The sequence below is a fragment of the Emys orbicularis genome, chromosome 7, assembly GCF_028017835.1.
Source record: "Emys orbicularis isolate rEmyOrb1 chromosome 7, rEmyOrb1.hap1, whole genome shotgun sequence".
In the NCBI taxonomy this organism is placed as follows: Eukaryota; Metazoa; Chordata; order Testudines; family Emydidae; genus Emys; species Emys orbicularis.
In genome coordinates, this window is record NC_088689.1 from 67,759,138 (window position 1) to 67,774,456 (window position 15,319).

At 47.7% G+C, this 15,319-nt stretch overlaps 1 protein-coding gene across 1 annotated transcript in view; it reads right to left on the reverse strand.

Moving 5' to 3' along the window:
* ADAM8 (ADAM metallopeptidase domain 8) overlaps positions 1–15,319 on the reverse strand; it is an 84,323-nt gene that overhangs the window by 30,518 nt on the left and 38,486 nt on the right. Inside the window, exons 7-10 of the mRNA XM_065407479.1 lie at positions 14,611–14,676; positions 3,746–3,814; positions 2,555–2,724; positions 1,683–1,764 (exon numbers count right to left, since the gene is read on the reverse strand). Of these exons, the coding sequence (XP_065263551.1) occupies positions 1,683–1,764; positions 2,555–2,724; positions 3,746–3,814; positions 14,611–14,676 (387 nt within the window). The remainder of the gene's footprint in view (positions 1–1,682; positions 1,765–2,554; positions 2,725–3,745; positions 3,815–14,610; positions 14,677–15,319) is intronic.

Here is a 15,319-nt window from a genome sequence, read left to right on the forward strand (position 1 = left end):
TGTAAATCAGCTGTTACCACTCTAGTGAGAAATCTTGGAGTCATTGCGGATAGTTCTTTGAAAACAGCCGCTCAATGTGCAGCGACAGTCAAAAAAGCTAGCAGAATGTTATGAACCATTAGGAAAGGGGTAGATAATAAAACAGTAAATATCAAAATGCCACTATATAAATCCATGATATGACCATGTCTTGAATACTGCATGCAATTCTGGTTACCCCATCTCAAAAAAGATCTATTAGAAATGGTACAAAGAAGGGGAACAAAAATGATTGGTGGTATGGAACAGCTTCCACATGAGGAGAGATCAAAAAGACTGGGACCGTTCAGCTTAGAAAAGAGCTGACTTAGGGGGGCTATTATAGAGGTCTATAAAATCATGAATGATGTGAAGAAAATGAATAAGGTAGTTTTATTTACCCCTTCACATAGTACAAGAACCATGGTCACCTAATGATATTAATAGGCAGCAGGTTTCAAACAAACAGAAGGACGTACTTCTTCACACAACGCACAGTCAACCTGTGGAACTCGTTGCCATGGGATGATGTGAAGGCCAAAGTATAATTGGGTTAAAAAAAGAATTAGGTACGTTCATGGAGGATAGGTCCAACAATAGCTATAAGCCAAGATGGTCCGTGATGCAACCTCATGCTCTGGGTGTCCCTAAGCGTCTGACTGCCAGAAGATGGGACAAGATGACAGGGGATGGTTAACTCGGTAATTGCCCTGTTCTGTTCACTCCCTCTGAAGCATCTGGTAGCAGCCACTGTCAGAAGACAAGATACTGGGGTACATGGACGATTCATCTGACCCAGTATGGCCATTCTTATGTTTCCTCTGAAATCAAGCTCCACAGCTGCCCTAATTGGCTAGAAAACCAGAAGTCAACTACTACAATTCCAGTAAATACAGAAAACAACAGCGTGGACCCAAATGGAGATTTAATAACAATTTAAGTTCCTGAGGGCTCACTTCTTGGGCTGAGAAGCTTGGGTGGGGATAGAGAATGGGTGAAGGGGAACATTCAAAGAGTCTGATTTTTTTTATATATAGATCAAGTCCCAGGCAGCTAAAAGGGAAAGGAGCAGAGGGAAGGTCTTGTGTCACTGTAGCAGCTTTGGGAGCGCAGCTGGGCTCTTTCCATGTGTTTGAAACATTTGTAAAAAGAGTTTGAACATTGTACATTCCACCCCAGAGAAAGCTCCAGGCTACTCAGGAGCCACTCACCTGCCATACATCTCTGTCCATGTCGATGGTGGGTACCTGCAGCACCCCCAGGGTCAAGTCTGGTCAAACCAATCGAAGTTGCTCACAGGCAGCTGATTGTGGCCCTAAGTGTTCAGGTCACAGATCACAATCGATTGTGCCATTTGGGCAGGATTTGGCCTTTCTGATTTCCCTGAGCCAGCACAGAGAGGCCTACAGCTGGATAGAGCTGGAGATAGCCCCTCCCTGGCTGCATGAGCATGTGTCACTCATAGCCAGAAAGGCAAAGCACAGAGAGTCTTCAGTTTGATGGGGAGATATGAAGATCATGGGGAGACATGAAGCCAACAGTAGAGATCAGCCAGAAGCAGAGGGTGATTTCTCTGCCACCAGGCCCTGGCGATCCCCCAGCTCTGGGATCTCACTTCTGTCCCTCTTCTATTGTTTAGAATGGAAACAGTTATAAAGCCCCACCTGATTTACTCCTCCTGAGTCCCTGGTGCACATTGCATATTTCTTGGCCAGCCCCACCGTCGTGCCTTGGAAGTCTATGCCTCTGCAGGAAGGCAAAACACTCATAAAAGGACAAACATCATCCACAATTAGTATTGTGGCCTCATGCAGCATTGCCACATCCACGGCCAGTGGCACAGCACACTAGTGTTGGTGCTGTGTCCCCCAGACACAGTGCACCACATCAACTATAGCCCTATCTACATACCACTCCCCACATATCCCAGCTAGCCAAACTCCCCCTAGCCACCCCAGGTGTCCCCCTAGCCACCCCAGTGCCCTCCAGGCTCTCCCCAGCTACACTAGCAACCCCACAGCTACACCAGCAGCTCCCAGCAAACCAGGACCCCCACCAGCAGCATCTCCTTTTACACCAAAAATTTGCAAGAGATCTAAATCCTCCTGCTCTGAGGCATGACCAAGACTTAATTGATGGAGGTCAGGAAGGCATGTCACTTGTGGGCAGGTTATCCCAGAACTGGCCACTTCATGGTTCTTGCCCCGCCCTCTGAAGCAGCTAGCACCAGCCCTGTCAGATGCCTGCACTGCTCTCTCTGACCAGTCCTACCACGCTAGCACTACCACACAGAGTTCAGAGTGATAGAGTCTAAGGCCAGAAGGGGCCACCCAGTCTGACTTTCTGGATCACAGGCCATCAATACCACCCAGCATCCGCATGCTAAACCCAGCAACTGACATTAGAACACATCTGGGTATTCCTACTGCGTCAGATACTGTAAGTACCTCAGCCCTGCGTTGGGCTCCCCTGGCGCCCCGTGCCCGCAGTCAGCAGCTTTGGTTCATGTTGCGAGCAGTGTAATGGCAGCGCTTACGTGATCAGTTGGGCATTGTCATGTTTCTTCTTCTGTAACAGTTCAGTCTCTCGCCAATGAAGAAAATTGTCCAGTGTGGTGTCTGGGTTTGGACTCACAGTGATCTTGTCTTTGTAACTCCAGACTTCCAGGCCTATCAAGGCCACACGGATATTGAGAGTCTGATAAAGCTGCAGCAGAAAGAGAGACTGTATTAGAGCTGGACTGCAGGAGACAGAATCCCTCCACACAAAGATGGCACTTGGCAGCACTCAGGACGGGGGCTTGGTACCTGAGCCTTGTGCCCCTCTGGGAGAGGGACAAGTCATCGCTTTTACTCAGAATGCAATTCCGATCCCATAGACTCTAGCGCTACTTCCCCCACAGGCCAGGCTCTGCCTGTGGATCCCTATCAGAGGGACCCGTCACATTTGAGAGCAGCTTTTAACACCCCGGTGGTTTTCACCATTCTTGTTTGGCCTGCAGCTCTGGGCCACAAGATTTGGCAATCCCGAAAGCAATGGGAAGGGCACTTGTGCTGCTCTGAGGAGAACTGAACCCTCCCAGACTAGTTTAGGGCTAGACAATGGCATGACATGCAGTACTAGCGGGCACCCAGCAGCAGCCCCACTAGGGCCTGAGCCTTAGGCCAGCCTTTGTGAAATCAGTGGGTTTTCATATATGCTTAAAGGTAATCACATCCTTATGGGCTCTCCTGGATCGGGGCCAGAGTGCTCAGGACCCTGCTGGATCAGGCCCTGAGTCTGTAAGTGCTGTTTCTCCCATTCTGTACTCCGCCCAGCATGCTGCTTACACACTGCAAACAACTGTATCTCAAAAGTACCCTCCGCAAACACTACTATACAGAGAATGTGTTAATAAATTGTCCATCTGGTTGGTTGCCTAGCAGGATTGAGATGGGCCCTGTACTTTGCACAGGAAGACATTCCAGTCAGCCCCAGTTTCTATTCTTATATAGGCTGAAAACTGGAGTAATGGTCTTTTGTCCCTTAAACAGGAAAGTGACCTCGTATTTTGACTCATGTGTGTAACAAGAGTTCATTGTTGCAAGCAAAAATGGGACACGTTCTGCCAGCCTTACTACATGGGAGTTGGTGGGTACGGTCTTAGCAGTTCTGGGAGCTTTGCCTGAGCAAGAATCGCAGGACGGGACCCCATTCTCACTGCAGCCTGGGGATACCTCATTGTTACCTTGTCAACGTGATTCACAATTTCCTTCATGCGATTCTGAATCGTCCGTATGTCTTTGGATTTCTTGTACTAAGGGAAGAAACAGAGATTTCCAATTAAGCTGCTGTAATGAATGCTCAACCATATGATTGTTCAGCCTGTGTGTGTGCCACATGTAACACACTTTATTTAAGCTCACAACAGCCATTCCTGGCAGGGTATTAAAGGATCCTATAGTGAACACTTCCAGTGTATCTCTCTAGGGGGAATGCTATGTAAGCTAAGTTCTCAAATATTGTGATGTGAACAAAGCCACAATGGGGGTCAGCGCAGATCCAAGCAGCTATGCCCTAGGTGGTGTATTGTTGTAGCAACATGGACCTGAGTGGAAGCCAGATGCATTTTGCTTTCACACACTCACAGAAGCCGACAAACGAAATGCACAGATTGAAAAGGAGCACCTGGCAAGCATATGTGAGAACTTTTACAGCTACCTGTGTGGACTGGATTCATTTACACTGATAACAGATCATAAACCACTTATAACGCTCATCAATGGAAAAGATCAAGCACTTGGATCAAGACCACTGAGACATGAAAGTCTATTGCTAATGTTAATGCAATTTAACTCAATTGCTAAATATGTTCCTGGGAAAAATCTGGTAGTAGCAGATACTCTGTCACATATCCTAGCATCACCCTCAACTACCCGTTAGCCCAAAGATGATGTAAAGGTATACGTGGATGCTGTAGACACATACGGACCAGTGCCGGAAAAGAGACTACACCAGCTTGAGCAACCTTGAGAGACATGCAACTTCAAGATCTAAATTACATTAGGGCCAGCTGGTCCAAGTATCTAAAGGACACTAAGGAAGTGACAAGAGACTACTTATGCTGTGCGTGGACAACTAAGCGAGTCAAATGGACTCATGATTGTGACAGAATATACTCAGGTGTTCACACTCTACATACTATTGTAATAATCTTAGTATAAAGTATGCCTTGTGAAGTATCATTTGAAAACTCATAATTTGCTGGTCATTATTGTCCTGGTAAAATATGTGTGGGAACATTGTATATGAAGTTATAAGATTCCACTATATGGTGTTATTAACACATGTTCCAAACAGGTCTGTCCGAAACAAAGGAATGGGTGCTCTGCTTACTTTGCATTTAAGCCATAAACAGAGTCATCAAGCAGGAAGGAAAACAAAAGAAGCTCAAACAGGTGAGAAAAAAGCAGCAGGGAACATTCTTCCACCCAGACTTTTTGTCTCTTGGTACCAGCTAGAAATGTTTTTCAAGAAGGGGACTGAAACTATAAAAAGGAAGGACAAACACCTAAGGCACCCTTCTCTCTCTCTCTGCCCATTGATTCACTGCATCTGAAGAGACAAAAGAAGCAGCTGATGGACTAGGGGAGGAGTTCTGACCTAAGAAGTTTTGTCAGTAAGACTGCTGAAAACGTGTGGTGAGAAAACTTTGCTTTGAATTTTACATAGTTTGTTAAGTTAGGCACCAGTTGCTTTTTATCTTTATTTTTCTTGTAACCATTTCTGACTTTTATGCCTCATTACTTGTACACACTTCAAATATAATTAGGGTGACCAGATGTCCCGATTTTATAGGGACAGTCCCGATTTTGGGGTCTTTTTCTTATAGGCTTCTATTATCCCCCATCCCCGTCCCGATTTTTCACACTTGCTGTCTGGTCACCCTAAATCGAACTCTTTGCAGTTAATCAACTTGTTTTATTGTTTCATCTAATGCAGTGTGTTTAAATCAAAGTGCCTGAATAACTACTGGAAATAATAAGTTGGCATATTATTCCTTTTAAGGAAATAACGGACATAATATAAGAAATGGTTACTTACTGTAATTGTGGTTCTTCGAGATGTGATGCAGACGGGTATTCCAGGTAGGTGTGTACATACCCCATATGCCGGAGCTGGAGACTTTTGCCTAGCAGTACCCGTAGAAGGGTGGCGCTCACGTCTTGTGTCTGTCGCTCCTTCCCTGGCTATGAGGCACTGCCATCACAACCCCCCTCAATTCCTTCACAACAAACGTCCAGGGAAAGACCTCAATGCAGAGGGGACGGAGCGTGGGTTGTGGAATACATGTCTGCATCACATCTCAAAGAACCACAGTTACAGTAAATAACCGTTTCTTCTTCTTTGAGCAGATGCAAACGTGTATTCCAAGTAGGTGAATCACAAGCAGTACTCCCTGTAGGAGGTGGGGCTTGGAATATATCAGAGTAAGTATCGCAGGATTGCTCTGACATTAGTGTGCTCAGGAAGATGCAGTGATCGCATAATTATAATGGTCTGTAAATGTGTATGGACGATCATGTGGCTGCTCTGCAAATGTCTAATATGAAAATGTCATTAAGGAACACTACCAACACTGCCTGTGCTCTCGTCGAATGAGCTCATATCTGCTGAGGAGGCGTTGCTGATACTATCTCATACGTAGTCCTGATACAAAATGTTACCCATCTAGAGATGGCCTGTGCAGAGCCCACTTGTCCTTTCACACGGTCCGCATATGACAAGAACAGGCAAGGCGAAGTATAGAATGGTTCAGTTCTGTTCAGGTAAAAGGCTAGACACCATCTAATGTCTAACATATGGAGGCACTGCTCCTCCGGGAAGCAATGTGGATTAGGGAAGAACACAGGCAAATATACAGCCTGGTTTAAATGAAACTAGGAGACCACTTTGGATAAGAACTTCGGGTGTGGTCGGAGCATTACCTTGTCCCTGGAGAACTGCATGTAAAGGGGCTCCGCCATCAGGGCATTCAATTCATCCACCCTCCTGGCAGAGGTAATGGCTATCAAGACTGCAGTTTTCTGAGACAGGAGGGGCAGAGGACAGGATACAAAAGGCTCAAATGGAGACGTCCTCAGAGCTGCTAAAACCACAGGGGGACTGCGTCTCGGACTGGAGAAAACTTGTCACCATAAAATTGGAAAGAAATGATTTCCCTTGGATGCGGGGATAAAATGCTGATATTGCTGCCAAGTGCACTCTCAGGGAACTGAGTGCCAAGCCTGATTTCTAAAGGTGTGGCAGGTACTCTAAGATGTCCTGGATGGAAGGCCCCGCCAGATGGGTCCTGCAGACCGAGGACCACACAGAAAACCTCTTCCACTTCGCTAAGTAGGCCATCCTAGTGGAAGACTTCCTGCTGATAAGTAGGACCTGCTGGACAGCCTTTGAGCAATGCTCTTCCTCCTCATTCAGCCATGCAGCAGCCACACCTTAAGGTGCAGGGAGCTGATCGCCAGATGCAGGGTGAGGCCACGGCCCTGTGTGAGGAGGTCAGGGTGGAGAGGAAGCAGCATGGGAGGCTGGACGGACAGAGCGAGGACGTCTAAGAACCAGCACCGTCTCGGCCACGCTGGAGCGATCAGGATGAGTCTGGCTCAATCCTCCTTGAGCTTGGTGATGACCTGAGGAACAATTGGAATAGGAGGGAAGGCGTGTAGTGGAAGGTGCCAGAGAGAGAGCCCAGGCTGAGTCCGCACTGAGAGCAGAATAGACGACACTTCCTGTTTTCTCTCATTGCAAATAGATCAATCGTGGGGATGCCCTACACTGTGAAAACATTCCAAATGATACTCGCCTTCAGGGATCATTCGTGATTCAGGGAGAAGATCCTGCTGAGATGATCAGCAAGACGGTTCTACACCCCATGTATATGGACAGCTACTAGGGTGATGTCCTCTTTGATGCAGAACTGCCACAGGTTGATCACCTCTAGGCAGAGTGACCTGGAGTGGGCTCCCCCTTGTTTCTTCACATAGTACATCGCGGTGGTATTTTTGGTGAGCATGTGAACCACTGAATGCCTGATACGGTTCCAGAAAGCATGACATGAGTTGTGGATGGCCTGCAGCTCCAACACATCTATATGGAGTGAGACTTCCTGTTCCGACCACAGGCCCTGCACCCTCAATGAATCCAGATGCATCCCCTAACCCAGAAGAGAAGTGTTGGTAACCACTGACTTGGTTGGAGAGGGCCAAGAGAAGGGGACTCCTTGGAACACATTGCGCAGGGACTCCCACCAGCGCAAGGACTCCAGGATTGGTGGAGGAAGGTGACTCAACCTGTCCAAAGAATGCAGGGCAGGACAGTAAACCAGCCTGAGCCACATCTGAAGAGGGAGAAGGTGCAACCTGGTGAACTGGACCACCTGGGTGCAAGTGAACATGTGGCCCAACAGGCTCGGACACACGCAGACCATCACGGAAGGCTGAGGTTGCAGACTGAAGCTGTCGGTCAGCAGGAATGCCCTCGATTTTGTGGAATCTAACAGGGCCCCAGTGAATTCTATTTGTTGACTGGGAGCCAAGGTTGACTTCACAGTATTTAAAATGAGTCCCATGAGGTCGAGTATGCGCAGAGTGGTGTCGCCGTGGACGAGAACCTCCTCTCTGGAGCTCCCTTCAGCATCCAGTCTTTGAAGTCGGAGAAGATGTGGATTTCCTTCCTCCTGAGGTATGCCAGGACCACCACCATGCACTTAGTGAAGACTAGAGGGGCAGAAGAGAGGCCAAAACTGAGAACTGTGTACTGAAAATGGCATTCTTCTACCATGAAACGAAGAAACTTCCTGTGACTCGGTAGAATGGCCACATGAAAAAAAGCGTTCTGCAGGGAGAATAGAGAGAGTGACCATGTGTAACCTCACGTATTTGATGAATTTGTTGAGCCCGTGAAGGCCTGGTGTTCTCATGAAACTTTCTCCACCGCTCCTAAAGTTAGCAGAGAGCTGCCCTGCCCTGTGAGCAGTGTCTTGTGTGAGGGGAAGAGGGGTGGGGGTTGTGGAGAGGAACTGGATGATGTAGCCCAATCTGACAGTGTCTAGGACCCAGCTGTCGGAGGTGATCGAAACCCAGGCATTGTGGGAGTCATTGGCCGGAGTCAAAACGGGCACTTAGCAGGTGCCAAAGGAGGGCAAACAGACTGGCCAAGCTCCAAGTTCAAGTGCTTCCTCTTGCGAGACCGGTCTCTCTTTCTGGGATGGTCTTGCTGTCTCGGGGGGAAGGGCTGTGCCAAAGGATGCTGCAGCCTATACTGCTGTTGTTGCTGTGCCCCATAGTTAGGGCCCTACCAAATTCATGGCCATGAAAAACATGTCACGGACCGTGAAATCTGGTCTTTTGTGTGATTTTACCCTATACTATTCAGATTTCACAGGGGAGATCAGCGTTTCTCAAATTGGGGGTCCTGACCCAAAAGGGAGCTGCAGAGGGGGGTCGCAAGGTTATTTTAGGCGGTCGTGGTGTTGCCACCTTTACTTCTGCACTGCCTTCAGAGCTGGGTGGCCGGAGAGTGGCAGTTGTTGGCCAGGTGTCCAGCTCTGAAGGCAGCACCCCGCCAGCAGCAGCACAGAAGTAAGGGTGGCAATACCATACCATGCCATCCTTACTTCTGCGCTGCTGTTGGCTGTGGCTCTGCCTTCAGAGCTGGGCTTCCGGCCAGCAGATGCCGCTCCCTGACCGCTCAAGTCTAAAAGGCAGCGCCGCTGCCAGCAGCGGCACAGAAGTAAGGGCAACAATACTGTGACCCCCCCCCACACAACTCCTTTTTTGGTCAGGACCCCTACAATTACAATACCATGAAATTTCAGATTTAAATATCTGAAATCATGAAATTTACGATTTTTAAAATCCTATGACCGTGAAATTGACCAAAATGGACTGTGAATTTGGTAGAGCCCTACCCATAGTGGTGTCTCTGTGTGGGCGGCGTATACAGCCCCAAGGACCTTAAGGTAGCCCTGGAATCCTTAAAGGAATGCACGGTTTCATTAGTCTTGTCTGAAAACAAGGTCCAGCCATCAAAAAACAAGTCCTCAATCGCTTGCTGGACATCCAAAGCAATCCCAGAGTTTTGGAGCCAGTAAGTCCTCCTCATAGTAATCACAGAGGCCATCACCCTGACTGAGGTGTTGCAACATCAAGGGTGGACTGCAGTGATGTCTTGGCCATCAAGCAACCCTCGGCGACAAATGCCCCAAACTCCTGATGAGAGGCCTCAGGCAACTTGTTTGGACATAGCCGACCAATTGAGAAAGTCATATCTGGACAGCAAAATTTGCTGATTCGCGATCGTTATCTGTAATGACAATGAGGTATATATCTTTCTGCCCAAAAGATCCAGCCGCTTAGAGTCTCTGTCCTTTGGTGTGGACTTGAACCAGCCCTGCTGGGCTCTGTCATTCATTGCAATGACCATCAGGGAGTTTGGGGCCAGATGGGAATAGAGCCCTTCATATCCCAGTACAGGCATGAAATAGCGCTTCTCCAAGCACTTAGCCACCAGCGATACTGAGGCCAGAGTACCCTAGATGTCTCTTGCAGGTTCGACGACTGCATCATTTATTGGGGAGTGCACCCTCCCAGGAACAGAGGGCTGGATAATTGTCCACGAGTTTGTGGGTATTCTCCCGGAGAAACTCCATTTGAATATCCAGGGGTGAGGCCACCTGGTATGAAAGGTCCTGGTATGCCTTAAAGCTCTCTGGGGTGGAAGGGGAGGATGAACCTGGCAGCATCGTTTAGTACAGGGATGAGGACAAGGACCTTGGCTGAGCCACAGTTGGGTCCTGCTCCTGGAATAACATATCCGGATTGGGAAAGTCCAAAGGCTCCAAAGGAAGGGGAGCTGTGGGAGCCTGAGCCTGCGGCTGATCTGCAGCCACCAATGCAGAGCGGATGGGTGATCTCACCTTTGACCGGGACGACGAACGAGACCTCCAGGAGTGAAGAGTGTCCCAGTGAGGCCAGGGGGCCTCTGGTCTGGGTAAGGCATTGGTGGCCAGTAGGCGCCAGGCCAGAGGCCTCCATCCCAGCCTCAGGGCACATGCCAACCCTGGTAGCTGCACTGGTCCACTGGTAGCCTTCAGACCTCCTCAGGTGAAGGGGAGGGGGAGGATGACGATCCCGACTCTGAAGCGGAGGAGCCCTGGGATCTATGGGACATAGGTGGAGCAACCCTGGAGGGAACCAAAAGGTGATCTGACTCATCCATCGCCCAGAATGAGATTGGACTCGGCGCTCCCAATGAAGCCGGTATCACTAGTACCAAATATGTCAGTACCACAAGCAAGGTTGGTCCCGGAGCAAACAGTAGTACCGGAGCACCTGAGTGCCTCGATGTCGAGCGTGGTGACAGCTGCTACGGACGCATCTGCGGCATTGATTGCACCAGTGATGAGGAGGGTATCAGTACTGAGGTACCCCGTACTGACACTGGTGCATCTGAGTGCAGTGCTGAGGGGCCGAAGGGTTCAGAGGCGCGCTCCATCTGTGGGGCTACTGAAGGCACCAGTCTTGCAAAGTCTTGGACCAGCGGCGACGATGGGACTGAAATACAGAGTAGGTCCGCTGAAGCCTGGTATGCCGATGTCACAGATATAGTGGGTACCGGTATTGCTCCTATCAGCACCGGACTCAACGGACGCCTAGCGGCCAGAACTGGAGTTGATAATACAGGGTTTCTGCCCTCCCTACTTGGTGCCAAAGGAGGATCAGAGGTACCCGCACCATCCTGTGTGCTGGAGCCAGTCCTGTGCCAGCCTGAGCTCTTAGGGGAGGCAGAAGAGTCGCCCCACAACCTGCAGCACTCACGATTGGTCTTATGAGAGGTCTTCTTTTGTGCCAATGATGGAGAACGGCTTCTGCGCCTCATTGGAGGGGCGCCTGCCCCGAACAAGAAGCAGCAGCATTTTCCAAGCTTGAAGGTGATCTGCGGCCCAAGTAGGGCCTCGGTGCTGGGTCAGGCTGCATGGCCTGTTCAAGCAGGTGCTGTTGAGGCAAAGATCCCGTGCCACCTGAGTCCTCTTTTTAAACTATCTACAGATCGAACAGCACGTTTTAAGGTGGGATTCGCCAAGGCAGAGCAAGCACTGGGGGGGGGGGGGGAGGGGCACTCTTAGGGATCGCCTCCCCACATGAAGGACAGTGCTTGAACCACTGTGAGGGCATCACCAGAGAGCACTACCACTACATTCTATAGCTTTCTTCTTTTTTTTATTTTACTAACAAACACTAACTGACTAACTGTACAACAAACTAGGCTAAGAAAGGATAAATGCAAAGTTGTGAGACAACAACCACACAGAGCTCCCATTCCACACAACAGGCGGTGAGAAGGAACTGAGAGGGGTCAGGGTGGCGCCACCGCACATAGCCAGGGGACGGGCTACAGACACAAGGCGCGAGAGCCGCCACACTATAGGTACTGCTAGGCAAAAGTCTCTGGCTCCAGTGCTCAGGGAGCTCACACACCTACTTGGAATACATGTTTGCATCTACTCGAAGAAGAACTTGTATTGTCCATGAGAGGGCTGGGCAGTATAGGACATACATTTATGGAGGCGAATCTGGGACTGTGGGTGTGTTGAGGTCACCCTGCAGAATAACCAAGGCTGATGAGAGCCAGAGTGTGGCAGGCAGGCTGCAATTGCACACAGACACTCAGGGTGTGGCTTGCATGCTGGAGGGCTATTTATGGGCGGCCCAGGTGGAAGCTCTTTTAGCAGGGCATTGTAGGGCACCCAATGTTGCAGAGCAGGGATGACACAGCTGCTCACTGGTCTGGATTGTGCCCTGGTATGTCACAATGATTAAAGACAATTGCATTGTAATTCCAAACGAAATGAGAGGAGAAATCCTAAACCTCATCCATGAAGGACATCAAGGATTAACTAAATGCTGTGAATGGGCCGACCAGTGTGGTGGTTGGGCATCAGCAAGGACATAAAGAATAAAATATCTGCATGTGAACATTACAGAACTAACACAAAGTACCTGTAATAACAACACCTCTGCCAGACAGACCTTGGAAGAGACTAACTGCAGATTTATGCAAATTCAGAAGACAGCATTACCTGGTCGTCATGGCCTATTTTTCCAGGTATATAGAAATAGCGCACTTGGAAGACATAACATGTTGCAGTGTTATAGAGAAACTGAAGTCCATTTTTGCTCATTTTGGTATTCCAGAACAACTAGTGGTGGACAATAGACCACAATTCACTGCAGGGGAATTTAAGTAATTCCAAATGAAATAAGAGTTTGATCCCATTACCAGCAGCTGCATTACCCACAAGCGAAGGGAGAGGCTGAGAAAGTTGTACGGACAGCCAAGAAAATCATACAGCAGGAAGATCCATTTCTTATTCTTCTGAGTTACAGATCAACACTGATAACATATAGTCCAGCACAACTCCTGATGGGAAGATAACACAGAACTACTGGTCCAACTTTGGAAAAGAATGTATCCCGACGAAGAGAGTAGCCAAATCAGATAAAAAGGCAAAAAAAGCTTACAAACACTTTTAGAACAGATATCACTCAGTTAGGAAACTGCCCCAGGTCTAGACCCTGGTGACCATGCATGTGTCAAGCTGGATGCAGAAAAAGGATGGACAGCTCCAGCTGTTATAAAGGAAAAGAACTCATTGCCCAGATCATATGTGATCGAGACCGACAGTGGAGAGTTCATCAGAAAACAGACATCTCCAATTTATTCCTCAGAAATAACAAACAACAGAGCAAACTCTAGAGATAGCAGATGCAGAACAAGACGATGACGACTCAAAGATTCCAAACAGACCAGAGACAGTCGTTGCAACTAATGGACAGCCAGATGACCATGTTATTACACATTCAGGTTGTGTAATTAGAAAAACAGTACAATTCAAAGACACTTAGCAGACTGATCCGTACTGAACTTCAAAGACAGTGTGATAGTGTAAATATTGTAAATAGAAGGAATGTAGAAGTTAAAGGGGGAGATGTAATGGAATGGTAAACTGTATTATACTGTTCAGCCACAAGTGGTGGCATGTATAACATACCTTATGTAAGCTCACAACAGCCATTTCCTGGCAGTGCATTAAAGGTTCTTGTACTGAACAGCTCTGGTCTCTCTCTCTGGGAGGGAAGCTCTATAGCAAGTCCATATCTGGTACCGAAACCAGACCTGCTAATTGGAGTCTTGTAACCTACCATATACAAGTAGAACAAGGAGGACTTGTGCCACCTTAGAGACTAACAAATTTATTTGAGCATAAGCTTTCGTGGGCTAAACCCCACTTCATTGGACGCATGCAGTGGAAAATACAGTAGGAAGATATATATACACAGAGGACATGAAAAAATGGGTGTTGCCATACTAATCAGTAATCAGTTAAGGTGGGCTATTCTCAGCAGGAGAAAAAAAACTTTTGTAGTGATAATCAGGATGACCCATTTCCAACAGTCGACAAGAAGGTGAGAGTAACAGTGGGGGAGGGGGGGGAATTTGCATGGGGAAATAGGTTTTACTTTGTGTAATGACCCATCCACTCCCAGTCTTTATTCAAGCCTAATTTAATGGTGTCAAATTTGCAAATTAATTCCAATTTTGCAGTTTCTCGTTGGAGTCTGTTTTTGAAGTTTTTTTTGTTGGAGTATTGTGACTTTGAGGTCTGTAATCGAGTGAACAGGGAGGTTGAAATGTTCTCTGACTGGTCTTTGAATGTTATAATTCTTGACATCTGATTTGTGTCCATTTATTCTTTTGCGTAGAGACTGTCTGGTTTGGCCAATGTACATAGCAGAGGGGCATTGCTGACACATGATGACATATATCACATTGGTAGATGTGCAGGTGAACGAGCCTCTGATAATGTGGCTGATGTGATGCTCAAATAAATTTGTTAGTCTCTAAGGTGCCAAAAGTACTTCTTTTTCTTTTTGGTGATACAGACTAACATGGCTACCACTCTGAAACCGTATACAAGTAGTACATGACAGCTGCTGCATTTCATCCACAGCAGTGGAGAATGAAATGCTGGTCTCAGCCTGTTCCCCTTACCTCTGCATTGTCCACGACCAAGACCAACTCAACGTATCGGGTCCCTTTCTGAAATGGAGCCGATTTCTGAAAGTCAAAAGCAAATGCCATGCAGGATTTGAATTCCATCGCTGATAGTTCTGAGCACAAGCAGCGCACGAGCCATGTTCTCACAGGGACACCTTCCTTCATATGTGTTGTATTCTGGAACACTGCCTAGCTGTTTCTGGGTGACTTATTTTAGCTGCTAAACTTGTTGGTGCTGGTTTGCTTTACAACTTCTGCCTCCCACTCTAAACTGCAGAAACAGTGTCCCAAATTCCCAAGCAGCCACAAACCCTATGGTCAATATGGTTTAGCTCAAGGGGTACATACCATTCATGAGCAGTCTCAAGTTTCTTGTTTCTTTCACTAGTGGTTCAGTATACAGTAACTTAGTCTATTAGAATGAATTTTCTCAAAGTCCCTGGGCTAAAAATTCTGGGGTTTGTACTGCAAACACTTCCTTATAAACTCTTTCTATACAATTCCCAGGGGATGCTAAAACAATAAGCTAAATTATGAGGAATGACACTTGCACGGAGCCTGAAACAGTAGTTCAGAGAGGGTTCAGCTCAATGGAGTGTAACTCTGAAACCTAGGGATGACAGTTGAAACGTAAATTTCAATGCGAAGATAATTAATCGTGTCACTGCTGATCATTTCATCAGAAACACTTGGCCAACGTCCT